Consider the following 24,891-nt stretch of genomic DNA (forward strand, 5'->3'; position numbering starts at 1 on the left):
CTTCATCTCATCCCGTAGGCATTTTATCATCTCACATCATTACAAGATAAAGAAGCCTGAGTCAGTATAATAGGATATTTTGAGGAACAGACCACATTCACATGACTTTTATCATAGTGTATTATTATAATTGATCTATTTTATTATTGTTACTCTCTTACTATACCTGATTTATAAATTAAACTTTATCATAGATATGTATGTATAAGAAAAAAAAACCAGTAGATATAGGTGTGCTAACTGTGGTTTCAGCCATCTACCAGGGGTCTTGGAACATATCCCTCACAGAGAAGTAGGGGACTATTGTATAACCACTTGAGAAACTCCTGCATACAAATACAAACTGCAAAAAGTAAAGTACCCAAAGAGTTATGGCAGTGTATGGTTTATGGATATATAAAAACATAAATATGAAGAAATGCATGTACTTATGTGTGTGCTGATGTATTTTTAAAAGTACTAGAAGGATACACACTGACTTATGACAGTGGTTGCTTTGTGAAGGGAAATTATAAGAATGTGACTCAAGAACTTTATTATTGTGACTTTAAAAAAGTTTTGCAAAATGTCAGTTATTAATTCTAAGCTAACAGGAATTAGGTAATTTTCATATAATTCCTTATACTTTTCTGTATCTTTATTTTTTCCTAAAAATCCCATTAAGCATAAAAACACTATAATTTCAGTCATTAGATCAAAACAGTAATGTTCTACATCTCCCCTAAATCTATGGTATAAAAGAATTATGTACTAGTGATAATGGCAATAGTTCATTTTCTCTGATAGTTGAATACTTCCTGTCATATGACATAACTGGGTCAGCCAAAAGTAGTCCACATTTCATTTCAGAAAGCATAAATAGAATCACTACAAGAGTGTTCAAGTTGTAGTTGAACTTCAAGTTGCTTAAGGAAGATAACACTCATGGTCATTTCCTTAGGAGCTATGTTAGGCCTTCAGTGAAGGAAGTGACACTATGTGCCTGAATCACCAAAATCAAATAATGATTTATGTGAAGGAAACATTGCAAAACCTACATCCTGAAAATGATGCCTTTTTTCTTTTCCTTCCCAAGAAATAAAATTAAGTCATCAGAATGAAGTATTACATAATACATTACCTGATACACTTCTAGTAAGGAAAGAATCCTGTTCCATCTTACCTCAATATTTCTTTATCTTAAAGTAATAAAAAACTTTCAAGAATAAAGTGAAAAACTGACATATACATACAACATAGCTCACCCAACCTACTCTTTGAAATAAGCTGTTAATCATTAGTCATATATACATCACACCTCTAATACTTTCATGAAGAATTTGATACTTACTAAAAGTCTTACAGATGTCAGAAACAGCTTTGAAGACTCTATCAGAGAAATTCACTTTCACCTTCACATACTTCATGTTGGGAAGCTGCAGGCGGAGCAGTTTGTGCTGGGGGGTGAACTGAAGCTTAGCATCTGCCTGAATGCCATACTTATCCAAGGTCCAATGTGTTTTAAGAAGCCAAGTTCTCTTCTTTTCCCACCAGAGAGCATGGTCAGACCAATCCTTTTTTACATCTATTAAAAAACAAGCAATAAACAAAACACTTAGACCATTTTTTACATCTATTAAAAAACAAGCAATAAACAAAACACTTAAAAAATCACTAAGATTACCTAGAGAGAAATTATAAGAAGAAAGCTAAATTGCGTATTTAATATAAGCAACTAATTAAATACGAAGTGTCTGTTATGTGATAGATAAAAAAGAAATCCTAAAGAGCTGAGAAAACACTGTGCCCTTGAAAGCCATACATAACGTAGCTGAGGCAGAGTACACAGTGTAACTAATCATCAGGTACAATATAGGGCACAAGGATGAAGAGAGAATACACCGTAGTCACTCAGAAAACAAAGGGAACCCTGGGAACTAGACTCGGAAAAATTAATGAAGTGGAGTCAGTGGGTTCTAAGCCCAGCCTTAAGGAAAGGACAATATTCTGATAAAGCCGGTGAGAAGGCTGAGGTTTGTTTATAAGGCTGCAGATGTGTGCTGAGGTATACAAGGAGTAGTGAAGACTAAGATGGGGAATCCAAGTGAACAAAAACCAATATCCTAGGTGAAGAGTATGGAGAAAAATGTCCACAAGTAAGAGAAAAAAACAAAAAACAAAACACTACATCCCAAATATATAAGCTGTCCCAAATACATTTCCACAGAAGTAACTTACAAGTTACATTGACCCAACTTTTTCCCCAACATATTCTGATACAAGTGTAAAAGAAAATGTTATTATCTGTTAAACTATTCAACAGCCTTATGCAATTAAATTAAATGAAACCAAATAAAAGAATAAACACAAGATCTGGCTTACCTCATTAAAGCAGATCATAACATAAACTTGCAAAATAAAACCCAACTTCAGCTATTTTTTTAAAGTAGCAATAAAAGTGAAGACTTTTTAGATAAGTATGCATTAAACTAAGAACCAAGAAAGGGGGATATGATATTTCAAAAAAAGAATAGGCAGGGCGGGGCACCTGGGTGGCTCAGTCATTAAGTGTCTGCCTTGGGCTCAGGTCATGATCCCAGGGTCCTGGGATCAGGGTCTGGGATACAGGGTCCCAGAGCCCCACACCGGGCTCCCTGCTCTGCAGAAAGCCTGCTTCCCACTCTCCCATTCCCTGTGCTTCTGTTCCCTCTCTTGGGGTCTCTCTAATAAATAAAATCTTAAACAAACAAACAAACAAAAACAAAACAGGGCACCCAGGTGGCTCAACTGGTTGAGTGACGACTCTTGGTTTCAGCTCAGGTCATGATCTCAGGGTACTGGGATTGAGCCCGGAGTGGGACTCTGAACTCAGCTCTGAGTCCCGCTGGAGGATTCTGTCTCTGTCTCTCCCCCCCACTTTCCTCTGAACATACTCTCTAAAATAAATAAATAAATCATTAAAACAAAAGATTGGCCAAAGCCTTCCAGGGAAAGGGAAAAACAAACAAACCTGGAGAATAGCATTCTTACAAATAAAAAAACCAATTATCATGATTCTGATAAAAAGCTAATTTTAATTCAGATTTTAAAAGCACTGGTCAACTTTTAGAACATGAGCTCAAAAGCATATGCTAATATGAAATTTTTTTAAAACACAACTTGTATACCTGAAAGCCTCATATAGTAAAAAGTAAAATTTTTGCGCTGATTATGTGCCTGGAAACCCCTCTCTAATGGTGAAACTTACATCTTACTAGAACATTTATTTTATTTTATTTTTTTAAAGATTTTACTTATTTATTTGAGAGAGAGAGAGAGAGAATGAGAGAGAGAGCATGAGAGGAGAGAGGTCATCGGGAGAAACAGACTCCCCATGGAGCTGGGAGCCTGATGTGGGACTCGATCCCGGGACTCCAGGATTATGACCTGAGCCGAAGGCAGTTGCTTAACCAACTGAGCCACCCAGGCACCCGAAACTTACATCTTATGATTGAACTTCTCATTGTAGAAGAAACACAGCACAAGTGGAGAAACACTTTCAATTCCCCAGACGTTAAAAGAAATTTAATCAGTAAGTATTTTTTTTCTTTTTATATTTTATTTATTTTAGAGAGACAGAGACAGAGCACAAGCAGAGGGAGCTGCAGGCAGAGGGAGAAGCAGGCTCCCTGCTGACCAAGGAGTCTGATGCCTGACTCGATCCCAGGACCCTGGGATCATGACCTGAGCCAAATGCTTAATGACTGAGCCACCCAGACATTCCTAATCAGTAAGTACTTTAATGGGAGAACTGTAGTTACTTGTGATTACACTGCCATTTTGAAATTTTATTATTTGTTTTGGGATAACCCAGTCAATCATGTTATTTGAAGTTTGGCTGTAGAAATACATATAACTACTATTTTATAACTACTCACTTTATTATGTGACACAATGTATATAGTACCCTGAATCTTAAGTTATTTTCCAGCACAGAAAATGTCACTTAACTTTTAAACACAGAAAACCTAATCTTGCTCACAGAAAACCAAAGTTGGGACCTTTTCATTTATTCTGAGGTAAATGGTCACACAAGTCAGTAGGTGATTTACTTTTTTCTTCATGAACAGAAAACCCAAGACAGAAAAAGATCACCTGCAAAGAATGAACCAATTTGAGTAAGGCTGAGCTGAAATGAATTAATGGTAGGTAGGCATACAATACTTTCTTCCCCATTCCTCAGTCCATTCACTCTCCTGTACTCTGGTGCCAGGGTCAATCACTAAGGAAGCCATATCTCTCCAGTAGAGGGAGAAGGGAAGCTGTATACTACCACTACTACTACCACCACCAAAAGTCTGTCAACAACCGACTATCATTTGAATTCCTCCAAGGGTAAACCTGAAATGAGAACTTTGAGGGGAAGCATACTTGAGGGGATTAGAGACAGTGAGATGGACGGAGAAAAAAGTTTATTAAAGGTTCACTGACTGCTGTTTATAACTGGAGTTCAGTCCTGCTGAAGACCCTCTAGACTAATTATGTGGAACATGCCTAACACTTGGCCCACCTAAGGAAAGAGAAGCTATCCACTTCCTTGGTTAAAGGTTGTCCCCAAGGCCATTAAATTCCTACTACTTTCTGGATGTCATGCATGTAGTTGACCACCCTTCACTCACAGGCAGAGGAAACTCACAAAGCCCCAGATATTTGTATCAGGACGTTTACATGAAAACTTTGTGGGCCCCTGACAAATGACAATCTCAACTTCACATCAATTAGACTTCAAATTCTAACCTCAGAAACAAGCACCTCACCTGATTTTCCTCTTTAAAAATCTGACCCTCCCCATCAATTCCACTTCACTTTCTCACAATAAAGGAGCAACACACCTGTATCCAGCAAGAATAAACAGGGGAGTGCAGCCCCGTGCAGGGCCTTTTCCTAGAAACCTGAGCAGTAACCAAGAATTGGGACACTTAACCAAATGAGCCACCCAGGGACCCTACAGTATCATTTTTTTTAAAGTAGGCTCCCTGCCCAGCCTAAACTCATGACCCTGAAATCAAAACCCCAGCTGAGATCAAGTCAGATGTTTAACCAACTGAGCCACCCAGGTGTCCCTACAATATCAATTAAACAGTGACTGGAATGATTCTATAAAGCTCAAAACACATTTACAGTAATTACTCTTTAATTTGCTCTTCAGCAGAGTCATTGTATCACAGTTTCACTTCAAAACTTTTTAGAGACTTGACTGAACTCTCTTAAATATGCAAAACAATGTTTTCTTGGTTTCTAGGAAATCTTCCTTTGGTGCTACTTTGAAACCAATACTTACACATGAAGACCCACAACTGGCTTCACCCAGGATATCATAAGAATATAGTTGTTCTATTTAGATGCAGCAAATACTTATTTTAAACAGTGATCAAAATCCTAAGAAAAATGATGGTGTATCACTTGAGAATCACTCACCAAGGCAAGCACAAGAACCAACTGTACATCAAAAATGCTTAACGAATTTTGTGTGTATATGTGTAAAGCAGTATATCTTAATGTAATAACTCTTGGTACTTAAGTTATCTAGTACACTACAGGGCAGCTTGTCTCTACAGTGCAACTGTAACTGGTATAAACATCATGCACAAGAGTAGATTTCAGATATCAACATATATATTTACATATTCCTCCCATTAAAGACTGAATAGAGGCATAAAAAACTTTGATTTTTTAAAAGTAAAATGGTCAGGGCACCTGGGTGGCTCAGTTGTTAAGCTTCTGCCTTCGGCTCAGGTCATGACCCCAGGGTCCTGGGATCGAGCCCCACATCGGGCTCTCTGCTCAGCGAGGAGCCTGCTTCTCCCTCTTCCACTCCCCCTGTTTGTGTTCCCTCTCTCGCTGTGTCTCTCTGTCAAATAAATAAATAAAATCTCTAAAAATAAATAAATAAATAAAAGTAAAATGGCCATCTATAAAATAATTATGAATAAATGAAAAGCAAATGAAAATGCTACTTATTTGTAAAACAATGGTTTATTTTTCTTTGTGTATTTCTTTTAAAATAATGGTTTATTTTCTTTATAAATCCTAAGAGGATTTATAAACAGTTACTGAAATTCCCTACATTTGCATAATCAAAAAGCTTTGGAACAAATTTTCCACATATTTAACTCCCTTCCACATCAAAATCTGAGCCCTACACCATGTTCTAGTAAACAAACATTTCTGATTTTTCAGAATGGTAGTCTTGGTGTTCCAAACGTAGCACTGGACAACTGAATGCAACACACACATACTCTCACTCATAAGAATAACCGGCCTGGAGTGCCTGGGTGGCTTGGTCAATGAAAAGACTTGACTCGATTTCATTTCAGGTCAGGATTTCAGGGTCATGAGACTGAACCAGATGTCAGGCTCTTCACTGGCTATGGAACCTGGTTAAGACTGCTTAAGATTCTCTCTCTACCTGCCTCCCCACTCTCTCAAAATAATAACAATAATAATAACAACAACAATAATCACCCTGCCACTTGCTATGGTGGAACTTATTAGCAAGCAACACCATAAAGGGGACTTGTTCCATCAATATCATATAACCATTCAAGGGGTAGATCATGCTCAACATGTTCTGATAGTTTGTCCAACGTCAGGATTTCAGTTGTGCTCCAGGTACAGTGTAACCACCTTCTTGTATCTGGTATACTGTGACATTAAAATCTTGTATCCAGATTTTTAAGAAGCAACATACCATAAACACAAACCTTCTCAGAAAGGAAACCTAAGGGGGAAAATGTACTATTATAAAGACATGGTTTTCTTTCTCATAAATTTAGCCTTTTTAGTAACTTTTTAGAAGTCAAGAATTATTTAGATTATGGTTTCATATACCCAAAAGTTATAATAAATTTCAGTAATATGTGTAAATTTCTCAAAATATTTTGCCAACACTGAGTAATGTGTAGAATTGTTGAATCACTATTTTGTACACTTGAAACTAATATAACACTGTATGTTAATTATGTTAGAATTTATAAATTAACTTTTAAAATTAATTTTTAAAAATCTGCCAGAATTCTGGAAAGAATTATTCCTGTGTTCCTCCCATATTTAATATACCCAATTATGTTGTGCTCTGTTCCAAATAAAACTACTACTACCTGACAGACACTCAAATTCGTATCATTAACATTTCAAGTGGCTAAAACATTATCAATAAAAATATTTTCACTTGACTATAATAGAATGCTCTTCAAATTCAAGAAGTGGTAGAGTATTTATCCTCAAAGACCCCACGTGTGTATTTTAAGGAACAGAAGGCTTAGGGCTTTCATTATTGGGAGGCTGAGTACACAAACATTGCTTATTCTACCAAATGGCTTTTGGAGCATTCACCCGCTCCATCAGTCACAAAAGAATCAAATATTTCAAAAAGCTTCCTGCTAAGGAAAATACCATGTCCCTCTTTATGCAAGGACAGCTACCTTAGACTCTAGAAAATATGAGCACAGAGAAAGGAGATATACTATTAACACCCTATTTAATCTTTTCCTTCTTGATCATTTTGATATGCAATTCTAAAATGCAGTTATTTACTTCCATTTTTTTTTAAAGATTTTATTTATTTAACAAATAGAGATCACAAGCAGGCAGAGAGGAGAAAGCAGGCTCTCCGTGGAGCAGAGAGCCCGATGTGGGGCTCGATCCCAGGACCCTGGGATCATGACCTGAGCCGAAGGCAGAGGCTTTAACCCACTGAGCCACCCAGGTGCCCCTTTACTTCCATTTTTAAACAATCTTAATTGCTTAAAAAGTAAAAAAAAAAAAAAAAAAAAAAAAAAAAAGACAAATAGTTAACTGAATTAACTTAAGTACCCACATTTCAAAAATAAGTAACTTATTAATAACAATTTGAAATAAACAGGAAACAAAATGTTACTTTAAAGTGGCTTAGATTTCTGTTTGCATATTTAAGAAATAATAGTCATGCAGGAAGGAAATACAGAATTTGTTTAGCATTCTCATAACTTCCATAAACCAAAAGCAAAGTTTATATTAGATATTCTTTGATAATTCAAAATTTTATTTTATTTTTAAATTTTATTTATTTGACAGAGAGAGGTAGAGAGCACAAGCAGGCGGAGTAGCAGGCAGAGAGAGGGAGAAGCAGGCTCCCCTCTGAACAAGGAGCCCGCTGTGGGGCTAGACCCCAGATCAGGACCTGAGCTAAAGGCAGTCGCTTAACCAACTGAGCCACCCACGTGCTCCAACATTTTATTTTAAATTATAAGTACACAAATGCCTTCTGGGCACATGCCTTATTTCTGTAAACAGATTTTTCTGTTGTGTTTCCTCTGTTTCCTTTTAGATTCCTCTTAAAACCCCAAATTAGGTAGTATATAACTATTACATGTCAAGAATTTACCCTCTCTTTAATGACAGCAAAAAACTTCAGTCCTAGTAAGCTATTAACAAAGCTACTAAGCAACTAGTTCTGACACCACTGTGAGCAAGCCATGCAAACTGACCAGACCAGATATCCTAAGACAGTGTCCCCTTGAGCTCCAAAATAAGACCTTCCAAATAAGACGCCCCCATCACACCGTTTACTTTTACCACCTAGTCACCTATCTACCAAATTTAAAAGAGGATTTTCCCTCATTCATTTCACAACCAGAGTGAAACAATTACAGACATACCTTTTTTTTAAAAAAATATTTTATTTGTTTGACAGAGATCACAAGTAGGCAGAGAGGCAGGCAGAGAGAGAGGGAGAAGCAGGCTCCCTGCTGAGCAGAGAGCCCAATGTGGGTCTCAATCCCAGGACCCTGGGATCACGACCTGAGCCGAAGGCAGAGGCTTTAACCCACTGAGTCACCCAGGTGCCCCAGGCACACCTCCTTTTATTGTACTTCGCAGATACTGTGGGGTTTTTTTGTTTACAAATTGAAGGGTTTGTAGCAACCCAGCTTTGAGAAAGTGTGCTGGTGCCATTTTCCAATGGCATTTGCTCACGTCATATTTCTGTCACATTTTGGTAATTCTTGCAATATTTCGAACTTTATTATTATTTTTTATGGTGCTCTGTGATCACTCATGATTTGCTAAAAAGCTCAGATAATAGTTAGCATTTTTTAGCAATAAAATATTTTTAAAGGGGTGCCTCGGTGGCTCAGTCGTTAGCATCTGCCTTTGGCTCAGGTCATGATTGAGCCCCGACATCAGGCTCCCTGCTCAGTGGGGAGCCTGCTTCTCTCTCTGTTGCTCCCCTTGCTTGTGCTCGCTCTGTCAAATAAATAAAATCTTTAAAAAAATTTTTTTTAATTAAGGTATGTGTATTGTTTTTTAGACAATGCTATTGCACACCTAGGACTACAGTGTAAATGTAATGTTTATATGCACTACAAAACCAAAATTTCATTTGATGTATTTTACTGGGACGTTCATTTTATGGCAGTTGGGAACTAAATTCAAAGTATCTCTGAAGTATGCCTGCACTATAAATTTTATGACCAACATGGTCTGAGATACCACTGGGCAAGCCTATGTTTCTTTAGTACACCACTGTATTTCAAACTTCATAGCCATCCTCAAATTGCTGACTATCCTCCCTCTTTCTAAGTAGACAATGACAGATTCTACTTCAGAAAATACAGAGGCTATCAGATTGGAACTATTTCACCTACATGCCAACCAAATTTATAAACCTTCTTGTATTTATTCTACCTGTATGGGTCTCCTGCCTTTGAGTTATGATAAAATAACTGTCTATTTATCTCAAACCAATCCTGTTAACTATGCTGTGCTACCCTTCTCACCTTCTAGGAACCACACACTTCTTACATTGACTCCCTAGGGATCGCATCCATTTCCATGGCTTTAAATGGCATCTATACACTCACATTTCTAAGCTTTATCTTCAGCCCAACCTTCTGCTTAGAGCACCTGCTTATATATCCTACTGCCTATCCCACATCTCCATCTGGATATCTCACAGACATCTTAAACTTAATACATCCAAAACTTAACCCAATTTTCTATCTCTACTATTACTAAATAAGTAATTACTAAATTACTATTACTAAATTACTAAACATATTACTATTACTATTACAGTTGGCCAAACCAGAATCTAGAAGTAATGGATTCTTCTCTTCCCACCATTCCCCACATCTATCAGCAACCCTTTCTATTTAACTTCCAAAAATCTCCAATTTCCACTGGCATGAACCCATATTGTTCAGGTCACCAGCACCTCTTCCACTGATTACTGCAATAGCCCCCCTGATAAGTCTACTGATTCCGTTCAGCACTTTACACACAACATCCCAAGGTGATCTACTCAACATTGACTCTTGTCATTTCCCTGATGAAAATACTTTAACAGCTTCCAAATGCACTCAAAATAAAATCCAAATGCCTTATCATAGTCTACAAAACCCCACACACTATGGCCCATCCACTCCTCTGAATTTATCTTACACGACTCTTCCTCTGCTTCAACCATACTTTTTCCTTCTCTTTATTCCAGGAACTAATATATGTAAGTAAGCTCTTTCCTGCCTTAGTGGCTTTGAACATGCTATTCCACTCTGAATGTGGAGTTCCCTCTTTCTCAAATTTTAGTTTAAATTTCATGCTCCCAGGGAAGCCTTCTCAATCACCCTAAGATAAGCCTTCCAATGTCCTGTGTCCCTTCATTATTCTCTATTTCAGTACACTGTGGTATTGCTCAAAATTTGCATTCATTGTTGTTCATGGGTGGGGTAAGTGTCTTTCTTCCCTACTGGACTACACTCTCTAAAACAAACACAAGTTCTATTTCAATCACCATTATATTGCTAGCACAGTGCCTGTACACAGTAACTGATAAATGAATAAATCCTCATATTGAAAAATTTAAAGATCCTTCACTACTACCCCAAGAAAATATTATCCCAGACAAGGATTAATTTAGATATAGGTTTAAAAAAAAACCCACTTTGTCTTCAACTTCAGAATTAAAACATGCTTCTATACTAACCAGAAGCACAACAGAGATTTCCCTAGATGTGGGGAAATCAAACTGAATTGATTTCCTCTTCCTGCTCACATCTTCTAAAAAGGACGAATTACTTTGTCTAAGACAAACCCTATAATATGAAATGATTATATTCCAAAAATTCATTTTTAGGTCTTAGAATTCAGATTTGCCACAAAGAAATAGTATAAATAATAGGTAGGTTCCAAATCAGATTGTTGCCCAAATCTAAAATAACCCAAAGCATATTATTAACAGTATTATACTACACTAAACATATATCACAAGATTTTTTGGAAAATATATGGTCAATGTTTCAATTTGAGAAAGAAGGAAAACTGCTAGCAGTGGCACCTGTAGAGTCTGGGTTAGAGAGAGAAGAAAGAACACTGCTGGTAAGTTGTCAGGGAGACAAGGGCTTCCATCTAACTTACAGAACTGGGCTTCTCCCAGTCTTCTTTCCACAACTCCAGGAATTAACCTGCCTCCTTCCTCTTCCCCAGCTGTAATCTGCTGTCTCAAGCCAAGGTTTCTTACATTTACTAAGCTACTGACAGTAGAAGAGCTTTAGTTTCTGCTTTCCTCTCCAACTGCTAAAACAAATACACATCTCTTCTAAGGTTTTTTTGTTTTTTTTTAAAGATTTTATTCATTTATTTGTCAGAGAGAGAAAGAGCGAGAGAGCACAGGGAGACAGAGTGGCAGGCAGAGTCAGAGGGAGAAGCAGGCTCCCCGCTGAGCAAGGAGCCCGATGCGGGACTCGATGCCAGGACGCTGGGATCATGACCTGAGCTGAAGGCAGCCGCCCAACCAACTGAGCCACCCAGGCATCCCTCTTCTAAGGTTTCTAAGGAGATGTCATTGCCACTAATACATAAAGATAGGGTCTACAAGTAAAACTAATGCTAAAATAAGTTTAAAAATTATCTCTATGATGTTATTTCTAATATATATTGAAGTTTAAGGACATCAGATCTTAATTTCACTATTCAATCATATTCTTTTGTCCTGAAGAACTTCTTACTCTTATCCCTTTAGGTTTCCTTCCTCCCAAACTTTTAATTTCAGAGGGAGAATGCTGAGGATCCCCTCCCTTGATTTCAGGTGTGCCTTCTTGTTCTGGACTCTTTAGTAACTCAGAACCTCAAAAACGGAAAGAGGAAGCAAAATGGACAAACATTGTTACTCCTCAGGTGCACAATGAATATATGAATTAACAGACATTTTCCAAGTACCTAACATTTGCCACACTAAGCTAGGCCATGGGAATATAAAATTAGTAAGAACTCCCATTTGAGAGACACTTAAGAGCCCTAGTAAGGGACACAAACAAGTAAAATGAACTAAAAATATATTTTAAAAAAAATGCCAGAGAAGCAACCAACTTTTAATTAACATATAATGTATTAACTGTTTTGGGGGTACAGATCTGTGCATCATCAGTCTTACACAATTCACAGCCCTCACCATAGCACATACCCTCCCCAATGTCCATCACCCAGCCACCCCAGCCTTCCCATCCCCCTCCACTCCAGGAACCCTCAGTTTGTCTCTTGAGATCAAGAGTCTTTTATGGTTTGTTTCCCCTCTCTGGTTTTGTCCCATTTCATTGTTTCCTCTCTTCTCCCATGATCTACTGCCTTGGTTCTCAAATTTCACAAATCAGTGAGATTATATAATTATCTTTGATTGACTTACTTCGCTTAGTGTAACGCCTCTAGTTCCATCCACGTCCTTTGCAAATGACAGGATTTCATTTTTGATAGCTGCCTAATATTCCTGTGTGTGTGTGTGTGTGTGTATCACATCTTCTTTATCCATTTATCTGCGATGGTCATCTAGGCTCTTTCCACAGTTTGGCTGTTGTCAACACTGCTGCTATAAACATTGGGGTGCAGGTGCCCCTTCAGATCACTACATTTATATCTTTGGGGTAAACACCCAGTAGTGCAATTGCTGGGTTGTAGGGTAGCTCTATTTTCAACTTTTTGAGGAACCTCCATACTGTTTTCCAGAGTGGCTGCCTGGCTTGCATTCCCACCAACAATGCAAGAGGAACGTCCCCTTTCTCCACATTCTTGCCAAAGTCTCATTTCCTGACTTGTTAGTTTTAGTCATACTGACTGGTGTGACGTGGTATCTCATTGTGGTTTTGATTTGTATTTCCCCGATGCCAAGTGATACGGAGCACTTTTTCATGTGTCTGTTGGCTATCTGGATGTCTTCTTTGCAGAAATGTCTGTTCACGTCTTCTGCCCATTTCTTGGATTCTTTGTTCTTTGGGTGTTGTGTTTGATAAGTTCTTTATAGATATTGGATAGTAGCCCTCTGTCTGATAAGTCATTTGCGAATACCTTCTCCCATTCTGTCAGTTGTCTTTTGGTTTTGTTGACTGTTTCCTTTGCTGTGCAAAAGCTTTTTATCTTGATAAAGTCCCAGTAGTTCATTTTTACCCTTGTTTCCCTTGCCTTTGGCGATGTTTTTAGGAAGAAGTTGCTGTGGCTGAGGTTGAAGAGGTTTGCCACCTGTGTTCTGAAGGGTTTTGATGGATTTCTGTCTCACATTGAGGTCTTTCATCCATTTTGAGTCTACTTTTGTGCATGGTGTAAGGAAATGGTCCAGCTTCATTCTTCTGCATGTGGCTGTCCAATTTTCTCAACACTATTTGTTGAAAAGACTCTTTTTTCCATTGGACATTCTTTCCTGCTTTGTCAAAGATTAGTTGACCACAGAATTGAGGATCCATTTCTGGGCTCTCTATCCTGTTCCACAGATCTATGTGTCTGTTTTTGTGCCAGTACCATACTGTCTTGATGACTACAGCTTTGTAATAGAGCTTGAAATCTGGAATTGTGATGCTATCAGCTCTGTTGTTCTCTGGCTATTCAGGGTCTTTTCTGGTTCCATATAAATTTTAGGATTATCTGTTCCACTTCTGTGAAAAAAGTTCATGGTATTTTGATGGGGATTGTATTAAATGTGTAGATCGCTCCAGGTAGCGTAGACATTTTAACAATATTTTCCTTCCAATCCATGAGCATGGAACGTTTTTCCATTTTTTTTTTTAAAGATTTTATTTATTTATTTCACAGAGATCACAAGTAGGCAGAGAGGCAGTCAGAGAGAGAGGAAAGGAAGAAGGCTCCCTGCTGAGCAGAAAGCCGGACGTGGGGCTCGATCCCAGGACCCTGGGATCATGACCTGAGCCGAAGGCAGAGGCTTTAACCCACTGAGCCACCCAGGCTCCCGTTTTTCCATTTCTTTGTGTCTTCCTCATTTTCTTTCATGAGTATTGTATAGTTTCCTGAGTACAGATTCTTCTTGTTGGTGTATAGAAATGCAACTGATTTCTGTGCACTGTTTTTATATCCTGCCACTTTACTGAATTCTTGTACAAGTTCTAGCAGTTTTGGAATGGAGGCTTTTGGATTTTCCACATAAAGTATCATATCATCTGCAAAGAATAAGGGTTTGACTTCTTCGCCAATTCGGATGCCTTTTATTTCTTTTTGTTGTCTGATCAGAACCAACCAATTTTAATGTAAAAGAGGAATTAGGCTCTGAAGAGGTGGTATTTTATCTGATTTTTTAAAAAAGATTTTATTTATTTATTGGACAGAGAGAGATCACAAGTAGGCAGAGAGGCAGGCAAAGAGAGAGGGAAGCAGGCTCCCCGCCGAGCAGAGAGCCCGATGTGGGGCTCGATCCCAGGACCCTGAGATCATGACCTGAGCTAAAGGCAGAGGCTTAACCCACTGAGCCACCCAGGCGCCCCTCCCCTTTTTTCTTTTAAAGATTTTTACCTGATTCTTAAGAGATATGGGATTTCCAACATGTGCTCAGAGAAACTATCCTATAGACAAAGGAGTCTTTAAATCAGATTTTTTAATGAAGGTAATTATGATGGGATTATGGAGAATAAATCAGGAAAAGGAAGTGCCTGATAGCAAGAAATTTACTGCAACATTCTGGAAGAAGGACCTGACCTAAGGCAGAAGCTGAAGAGAAGGAGCCAAATACAAGGAATATGTCTAGGAATCACAGGTCTTAATGATACTGACTACAGATGAGAGAAGACAGCTGTAGGTGAAATGGAAAGCTAGAAACTCCTAGCTTGAAAATTAAACAGAGAGCAACAAAAGCACTAAGATTTGGGGCACCTGGGTGGCTCAATAGATTAAGCATCTGCCTTTGGCTCAGGTCATGATCCCAGAATCCTGGGATGGAACCCCACAGCAGAGTCCCTGCTCAGTAGGGAGTCTGCTTCTCCCTTTACTCCTCCCCCTTCTTGTGATCTAGCTCTCTCTCTCATGCTCTCTCTCTCTCAAATAAATAAAAATATTTTTAAAAATTAAAAAAAAAAAAAAAAACCCAGAGTGGAAATACCAGGTCTTGCCAGAGGGAGCAATGAGAAGTGAGATATGCTTTCACATGAGGATTTTATTTCCTCCCTTCCCTCCCTTAGCATCTGCCTTTCCTACCTCAAAGCTAAGTGACCTGCACTGGTAAGAGCACTATTATGTGGTAGATTTCAAAAATCTTTGTTGTTGTTTTTAAAGGCTCTATGCCCAAGGTGAGGCGTCATTCAACTCACAACCCTGAGATTAAGAGTTGCAAGCTCCATCGTTTGAGGTAGCCAGATGCCCCAATTTCAAGAAATCTCAAAGGCAAAGGGCTGCAGCAGAGACTAATATTCTGGTGAGAGTTTCAACAAACTTTCCACTGAGTCTGACTTCACCAGATCTTAGTGCAACTTGCTTAGTCTGTGCACATCCCACCATAGAAGGATGCTATGAAGCTTGTGTGAACTGGGACCTGAAAATATACTTAGAAATCAACCCAATCTAAATTCTTCCTCTAGATAAGGAATCCAGGTCCAGTGGGGCTAGTGACTTGGTCGAGCCCCCACAGTTCCTCAGTGGCAGAGATGAGATCAGAATTCAGTTCGCACAGGTATCTGTCAACTGAATAAGTTGAAAATAAGCACAAAAAAATGGGTTCACAGACTCTATTTATATTCTCATCCAGCTCTGCCCAAAATAAACCCTGCCTGGCAAGCACAGAGAAACCTTGTCACCAGAGAGACTGCTATTTCATTTGGGTCTCCAAGACCTATGTTGAAACAGTCATTCAAACGATTCCATTTCTTTGTTCCAATATTACCCGTATACTGGAATATCAATTTATTAATATAAAATGGACTCCATCTCCTACCACACATTTACCAGTTCATCACTAAGCTAATCAATTCAAGATGTATACTAAGAAAGATAAATTATACCAGAAATTTATGAACTACACCATGGAAACCATAATTCAAGTGAGGGAGGAGCTCATCTTAAGAGACCCTGCCTAGAACCAGCCAAAACTACATGTCTCTCTCATCAGATCACTCTCCAAACACCAAACATGAATGAAGGAATATTTAAACTATGCATGTCTTTAACTGATTTAATGATAGCAATTACAAGCATACCTCATTTTACTGTACTTTGCTTTGGTGCTCTTTGCAGACACTGCATTTTTTTTTTTTTTTTTTACAGATTTAAGTTTTATGGTAACCTTGTGTCAAGCAAGTTCTATCTGCGTCATTTTTCCAATAGCATTTGCCCAGTTTACGTCTCTGTGTCACATTTCAGTAAATTTCTGCAATATTTCAAAATTTCTCATTATATTTGTTACAGTGATCTGTGATCAGTGACCTCCTATGTTACTAATGTATAATTATTTGGGGGTACCACAACCATGCCCATATGATGGCAAACTTAATTGATAAAGGTGGCTGGTGTGTGTTCTGACTGCTCTACTGGCTGGCCATTCCCCTATCTCCTTCCTTCTCCTCAGGCCTCCCTATACCCTGAGACAAAATATTGAAATTAGGCCAATTAACAACACTGTTATGGCCTCTAAATATCCAAGTGAAAGAAGGAGTTGCACATCTCCCAGTTTAAATCAAAAACCTAGTGTTGAAAGCTGAGACGGGCTGAAAACTAGGCCCCTTGCACACACAGCCAACTTGTAACGCAGAGGAAAAGTTCTTGAAAGAAAAGTGCTACTCCAGTGAACACAGGAATGAATGAAGAGAAAGTGAAACAAGTTTATTACTGATATGAAAAAAGTTCTAGTGGTCCAGATATAAGACCAAACCAACTGCAACATTCCTTTAAGCCAAAGCCTAATTCAGAGTAAGGCCCTAACTCTTCTATTCTAAGGCTGAAAGAGGTGAGGAAGCAGCAGAAAAGTTTGAGGCTAGCAGAGGTTGGTTCAAGAGGTTTAAGGAAAGAAGCCATCTCTAGAACATGAAAGTACAAAGTGAAGCAGCAAATGCTGATGTAGAAGTTGTAGCAAATTACCAAGAAGGTCTAGGCAAGATCACTAATTAAGGTGGCTACACTAAACAAATTTTCAACATAGACAAAACAGCCTTATATTAGAGGATGCCTTCTAAAACTTCCATAGCTAGAGACAAGTCAATGCCTAGCTTCAAAGCTTCAAAGGACAGACAGACTTTCTTGTTAGGGGCTACATAATGTAGCTGGTGACTTTTAGTGGAAGCCAATGCTCACAGCCTACTCCAAAAATCCCCAGGGCTCTCAAGAATTACCCTAACTCCACTCTGCCTGTGCTCTATAAATGGAACAAAAAAGCCTGGACGACAGCACATCCATTTACAATATGGTTTAATGAATATTTTAAGCCCACTATTGAGACCTACTGTTCAGAAAGAGAGATTCCTTTCAAAATATTACTGCTCACTGAAAATATACCTGGTCACCCAAGAGCTCTGATAGAGAAGTACAATGAGATTAATGTTGTTTTCAAGCCTGTTAATAACATATCCACTCTGTAGTTCATGAATCAAGGGAGGAGTAATTTTATCTCTCAAGTCTTATTATTTAACAAATACATCTCATAGGGCTAATGTTACCAAGGACAGTGATTCTTCTGATGGATGTGGGCAAGGTTAACTGAAAATCTTCAAGAGAGGATTCACCATTCTGGATGCCATTAAGAACATTCCTGATTCATGGGGCGCCTGGGTGGCTCAGTGGGTTAAAGCCTCTGCCTTCGGCTCAGGTCATGATCCCAGGGTCCTGAGATCGAGCCCCACATCGGGCTCTCTGCTCAGCGGGGAGCCTGCTTCACCCCCCTCTCTCTGCCTGCCTCTCTGCCTACTTGTGATCTCTGTCTGTCAAATAAATAAAATCTTTAAAAAAAAAAAAAAAAAAAGAACATTCCTGATTCATGGAAAGAGGTCAAAGTATAAACACGGAGTTTGGAAAAAGTGAAATCTAACCCTCACAGATGACTTTGAGGAGTTCAAGACTTCAGTGGAGAAAGTAACTGAAGATGTAGTGGAAACAGCAAGAGAAGTAGAATTAAAGTGGAGCATGAAGATGGGACTGAGTAACCTTAGGATAAAACCTGAACAGAGGAGCAGCTGTTTCTTATGCAGGAGTAAAGAAAGTGGTTTTTTTTCTGATGTGAAATTTACTCCTGAAGATGCTGTGAAGACGAAATGACAACAAGGTATTTAGAACATGACATAAGCTCAGTTGATAAAGCAGCAGGAGCGTTTGAGAGGACAGACTCCAATTTTGAAAGAAGTTCTACTATGAATAAAATGCTATCAAATAGTATTCGCATGCTACAGAGAAATCGTTCATGAAAGGAAGGGTCAATCAATGAGGCAAACTTCATTGTCTTATTTTAAGAAATTAAATGTGGCCACAACCACCCCAACCTTCAGCAATCATCACCCTGATCAGTCAGCAGCCATCAACATCAAGGGGAGACCCTCCCCCAGCAAAAAAGATTATGACTTCCTGAAAGCTCAGATGGTGGTCAGCATTTTTAGAAATAAAAGTATTTTTAAATTAAGGTATGTATATATTTTTTTAGACATAATGCTATTATTGCACACTTAGCTTCAGTATAATGTAAACATAACTTTGTATGTACTGGGAAACAAAAAAATTCATTTGAATTGCTTTACTGAAATATTTGCTTTATTGCAGTGGTCTGGAACCAAACCAGCAATTATCTTTGAGATAGTCCTATAAAATTCAAAACAGTTACTGTTAGCAGCTATATAAGTATTTCAAGAATGCATATACTAATAAGGAAAATTAAGATGAGCTTAAAACAAGTGAAAAACACTAACATATAAACTGCAAAGAAACAATATAGAAAAATAATTTTTTTCATTTCCTTAAGAGATAATGAACACGAGTGGTTGGGGGGGGATGGGGACAGATAGAGGGAGGAGAGAGAGAATCTTAAGCAGGCTCCACATCCGGCATGGAGCCCAACTTGGGGCACAATCTTACAACCCCGAGATCATGACCTGAGCTGAAGAGTGGACACTTAACTGAGTCACCCAGGCACCCCTCAAAAAATAATTTAACAACTTTTTGTTTCATATTTTAGATTTATATTACTATAAAATGAAGTCTATCATCTAAAAATAATTGGAATACCCTCCAAGTCATTTCCTCTCTTCCTTAAGACTCAAGAGTCTAAATCATTCTTAACCTTATTTTGGAAGGATGACCCTCCCCACTACCAGAACTACCCTTTAACAACAGAATTCTGAGCAGTGCATTCTACAAATATCACTACATCAACTAAGACTTACGCAAAATTTCTATAATATAGGCATCATACATACTAGACAGAAGAATATTCCTGATTTTCCACAGCTATGAAAACCAGAAAAAGACTGCTTAAAGAAAGTCCCAACACTGACTTAGTGAACATATTCTTTTGGTAATCAATAAAATGGAAAATAAAACAACAACCCACTGGCTATTTGAAGCACCAAATATTTCATAACTCAGAAACTGTCCCTCATCCCATCCCACCCCATCCAACAAATTAAGGGAAGACTACACTAAGATCATGTACATAAAAATTATATTGGCTTACCCTTTAAATCTTTGAAGTTGAATGTATCTCAAGTCCTATTCTGTTTCTTCCTCTTCAATTTTTCTTGTAATTTACCTTTTAAGCAGCTGCTGAATTTGTCATTTCCTCTCCTTTTACACTGCCTTACTTCACGTCCTCAACATCTCCTTCCTAGACTACTTGGCATTTTTGCAAAAATGTAAATTTGGTGGGACCCCTGGGTGGCTCAGTCCCTTAAGCTTAAAAAAAAAAAAAAAAAGTTTAATCAAGAGTAGTTTAAATAGTGCTTACTTATGCCTTGACAAGTTGTACTCCTAAGTTTGGGCTGACTCCCATTTTATCCTTTGCACTTTCGGTGCCATAAAATATCCCTGAGAGTTTCTTCACAATTTCTTTTTTCTGGTACCACTTCTTTATTTTTTTAACATTTTATTTATTTATTTATTTGACAGAGAGAGAGAGAGAGAGAGAGAGAGATCGATCACAGGTAGACAGAGAGGCAGGCAGAGAGAGAGGGGGAAGCAGGCTCCCCGCTGAGCAGAGGGTCCGACTCAGGGCTCAATCCCAGGACCCTGAGATCACGACCTGAGCCTAAGGCTGAGGCTCAACCCACTGAACCACCCAGGCGCCCCCTGGTATCACTTTCTGTGAGACATCTTCATCCTTTTTGTCACACCATTTTCCTCACTTATGTCAATAAATCTGCCTTTACTAAATCCTTTTGGTTGCATACCTAGTCTCTCCAATGACAACAGCCATAGTGAGTTATTTCTTCTGTAACTCCCCATCTACGTTTGATTCAAATTTTGTATCTGATATTACCATTTTTTGTTTCTTTGCTGCACATTTATCTTTGTTGGCAATTTCCTCTTTTAATGATCTGTTGTTTTTTTAAATAGCTCATGAGTTTATCAGCGGGAGACAGAGGCAACACAGCTACACTTTGCTTGTCTATGTATGAACTGTCTAACAAATACACAAGTGACAAATCATGGACAGATTCTGAAATAAGTGACATGACTGGTCACTAGTCATGATGCACATCTGTAATTTACATAATGAACTAGGGACTGAAAAATGAGTTTTCACTTCATGCAATTATTCATCAAGTATGGTGGTAACTAAAATATAAATCCTATTGTTGGATGACTGATGCTACTTAACTAAACTGTGCTAACTGAAATGTGTATACTGAAAGTGTGCAAAGCATTGATGGTTTCCAAAAATCTATCTGGTAGGTCATATTCTTTTTAAAATGTTTTTAATCTGGGGACACCTGGGTGGCTCAGTCAGTTGAGCATCTGCCTTTGGCTCAGGTCATGATCTCAAGCCCTGCATTGGGCTCTCTGCTCAACAGGGAGTCTGCTTCCCCCTCTCTCTCTGTTCTTTTTCTCTCAAATAAATAAAATCTTTAAAAAATTAAAAAATAAACCCTTGGGGCACCTGGAAGGCTCAGAGGGTTAAGCCTCTGCCTTCAGCTCAGGTCATGGTCTCAGGGTCCTGGGATCGAGTCCCGCATCGGGCTCTCTGCTCACTAGGGAGTCTGCTTCTCCTCTGCCTGCCCTCTGCCTACTTGTGATCTCTGTCAAATAAATAAATAAAATCTTAAAAATAAATAAACCCTTAAAAAATATTTTTAATCTGTTAGGAGATGCTGTAAGCTGCTTCAAAGTTTATACATCATTCAAATTGCCATGTATTTCAATTGAAGTACCCCATTCGATTTTTAACGTAAAAAACTACTCTTACATTAAGGCTTCAGCAGATGGATTGACCGTTTATAGAAAACATTTAAAACCTAAACTGATAAAAAGTGACAAATTAGTATATCTTTGATATAGCTAATTATTGAAAATTTAGGAATTCGTTCATCAAAACAAAACAAAATTGGGGCGCTCAGCTGGTTGAGCATCCAATTTTGATTTCAGCTCAGGTCATGATCTCAGGGTAGTGAGATCAAGCCCGAGATGGATCCATGCTCAGTGGGAACTCTGCCTGAGTTTCTCTCTCTCCCTCACTTTCTGCCAGCCCCCTGCTTGTGCATGCTCTCTCTAAAAAAATAATTAAATCTTAAAGAAAAAAAATCAATTAACTTACAAATCCCCTTATGAAGTTATTCACAAGACCAAAATAATAATATCTGTCAATTTCAATTTGTTATTTGATACTACAAAATAGACTAACCCAAAGTAGTTGATAAGCTTTATCAGATCACATAAACCATGCATTCGATTACAGAATCCCCACACACAGAAGGTATGCCAATTATTCATTTCCAGAGGGTGGACAACTTTCTATCCAATCCAGGAGGCATAATACTAATTTGATTCAACTTGGCTTAGTTCCTAGGAGATTGGACTGGGAAGTCCATGAAATACCAAAAAGTAACATCAGGGTTGAATTCACCAATTAGTATTTGACTCACAGAAGTACTAACTGGATTTGTCTTTTAAAGGTGATCAGGGCACGTGGGTGAAGCAGTCAGTTAAGCTTCTGACTCTTGCTTTCAGCTCAGGTCTAATCTCAGGGTCATGAGATTGAACCCCATGTTGGGCTTCACAGTCAGTGGGGGAGTCTGCTTCAGATTCTCTCTCCCTCTTCCTCTACTCCTCCCTGCCCCATCCCATGCACAAGTTCTTGCTTTCTCTCACTGAAATAAATCTTTAAAAAAAAAAAAAAAAAAGGTGATCAAAGCAGTAACTATTCTATAATTCAAAAAAGAAGTAATGTAGTGAGAATACTGTATTGGTTTTGGCATGGTAAATTTATCTCAGAAAGTACTTACATATCTTAATACAGGACAGAAATGCAAATTACTGAAATAAATATTTCTTGGAATCCAAGAGGCTTATTATTGCTTATACCTTATGTTACTGACTTATATATACTTGATGAGCTTCAAATTTGTAAAAATCTGATGTCACTCCCTGTTTAAATCTTTTATTGGTATCTGATAGCTCTTAGTATATGTAATGCTAAATCTTTTAAACCTGGTTTATAAAGCATTTTAAGCACTACTTAAGCTCATTTCTTAAGCCTATCAAGCCACTGATTCCCTAGGACTGCTCTTCATTAGACTTCTTTCAGTTCCTCGAATGGCCACCCTCCCTCGCTCTACCTCTCAAGCTGGGGCTTCTCAATTTCTCCCAACCTGTTGTTCTTCCACCCATGCCCTAAGCTAACATCCTCTGCCTACGTTTGGCTAATTACCACTCCACCTTGAACTCTCAAGTTAAAAGTAATTTCCTCCAAAAATCCTTCCCTACATACCAGTTCTCATTCCCCAGTAGATACTTCTGTAACTATTTCAATTAAGATACTCATGACATTATAGCAATTACATATTTAAAGACTGTCTTGTCCCTATGACTATAAGATGAGAATAAGGAATGAATTTTGTTCACTCCCTGTCTCTCCCATTCATAGTACACTGTCTAGCATTCAGCGCATTCTCATTTAAAAATACTAAGGTGGGGGGGGGGCGCCTGGGTGGCTCAGTGGGTTAAGGCCTCTGCCTTCGGCTCGGGTCATGATCTCGGGGTCCTGGGATCGAGCCCTGCATCGGGCTCTCTGCTCGGCGGGGGGCCTGCTTCCTCCTCTCTCTCTGTCTGCCTACTTGTGATCTCTGTCTGTCGAGTAGATAAATAAAATCTTAAAAAAAAATAAATAAATAAATAAATAAATTAAAAAAATAAAAATATTAAGTGGGTGAGTGAAGGAATAATAGAATCCCATCTCCTCACTTACTGAACTTTCACCCTTCCTCTCTACAATCTTATCTTTTACTTCTCCAAGCTATTATCCAAAGCACCATAAACAGTGCAGTTGCAATCTGGAATGTCTTTCTTCCTAACTTTTCACCCTGGCCCTCTTCAAATAAGACCAGTCACTGCTCTTTCTTCTAAATCTCCATCATCTTCCTATACTTTTCTTTGGCACTTCACAACTAGATCATTAACTCAAAGCAATCTTCTGTTTTCATTTTGGTACTAGAAAGCTGCTCACATTTTAAGCAGGGACTATGCCCCATTACCTAATATAATGCTTGGCCCTCCATAAACATTTGCTGCTGCTGCTCTTGATGAGATCCAGTCCATCTACCTTTTCTATCCCCATAGAAGTGTCCTGCTATATACCTCTATAACCTACCAAAAATACAGTGTGAGTATACGTAACTATTTTTATACAGGAATGTTTACACACAAATGTCCCATCTCACTCTAAAGTGTTTCTTTCCTAGTCTGAGTTAAGGCATTTTATTTATTCCTCAAATCCATGAGGTAAGATATTTAGTAGCGAGATATTCCAGAGGTCCATTAGGATCCTCAATAAAATAACATTATAACAACTAGTAAGTGCTATAATTAGTAAGAACTGTTCTAAGTACTTTACACATATACATTCATTTAACCCTCAAACCCTTAAGGTAAATATATTATTACCCCCATTTTACTTGTAAGGAAACCAAGCCACAGCAGTGTTAAATAATTTGGCACAAGGTCACAAAGCTTACAGGGAGTAAAGTCGGTATTCAAACCCAGGCAGTCTGGCTTCAGGTAATGTATTCAGAGAGCTTAGAACCATTCAACAAAATTTACAAAAGCAAGAAAATAAGAAGGGGTTTCTGGTTAAATACTACATAAATACAATGAAAACAAGTTAGATAGACTGCTTCAGTCTACAACGAAAATAAATTAGACTGCTTCAATCTACAATTCGAGTTTACATTTTATTCAGGTTTACATAGTATTTGAAGTATAACTGAAGATAACATTTTATTGAGCTCTTCCTAACCATTCTACTAATTACCAGGGATTCTGTTAATCCTCTTAACATCTTAGTTTTTATAATTAACTCCAAGAAACAGATAAGTAAACTAAGGCTAAGTGACACTAAATAATCAGAAGTTAAAGAACTACCAAGGTCACAACATAACAGTAAGTAGCATGTCTTAGACTAAGTTCTTAAACACTAACAAAATTTACCTTTTAAAGAAGGCATCTGCC

General features: G+C 38.2%; 1 protein-coding gene across 3 annotated transcripts in view; it reads right to left on the minus strand.

The window, feature by feature from the left end:
• Positions 1-24,891, minus strand: part of FERMT2 (FERM domain containing kindlin 2) — a 93,094-nt gene that overhangs the window by 56,101 nt on the left and 12,102 nt on the right. For all 3 annotated transcript variants that reach the window (XM_080807330.1, XM_080807329.1, XM_080807328.1), the window contains exon 3: positions 1,331-1,564. In XM_080807330.1, coding sequence (XP_080663456.1) covers positions 1,331-1,564 — 234 coding nt within the window. The remainder of the gene's footprint in view (positions 1-1,330; positions 1,565-24,891) is intronic.

Source organism: Martes martes (genome assembly GCF_963455335.1).
Source record: "Martes martes genome assembly, chromosome: 7".
In the NCBI taxonomy this organism is placed as follows: Eukaryota; Metazoa; Chordata; class Mammalia; order Carnivora; family Mustelidae; genus Martes; species Martes martes.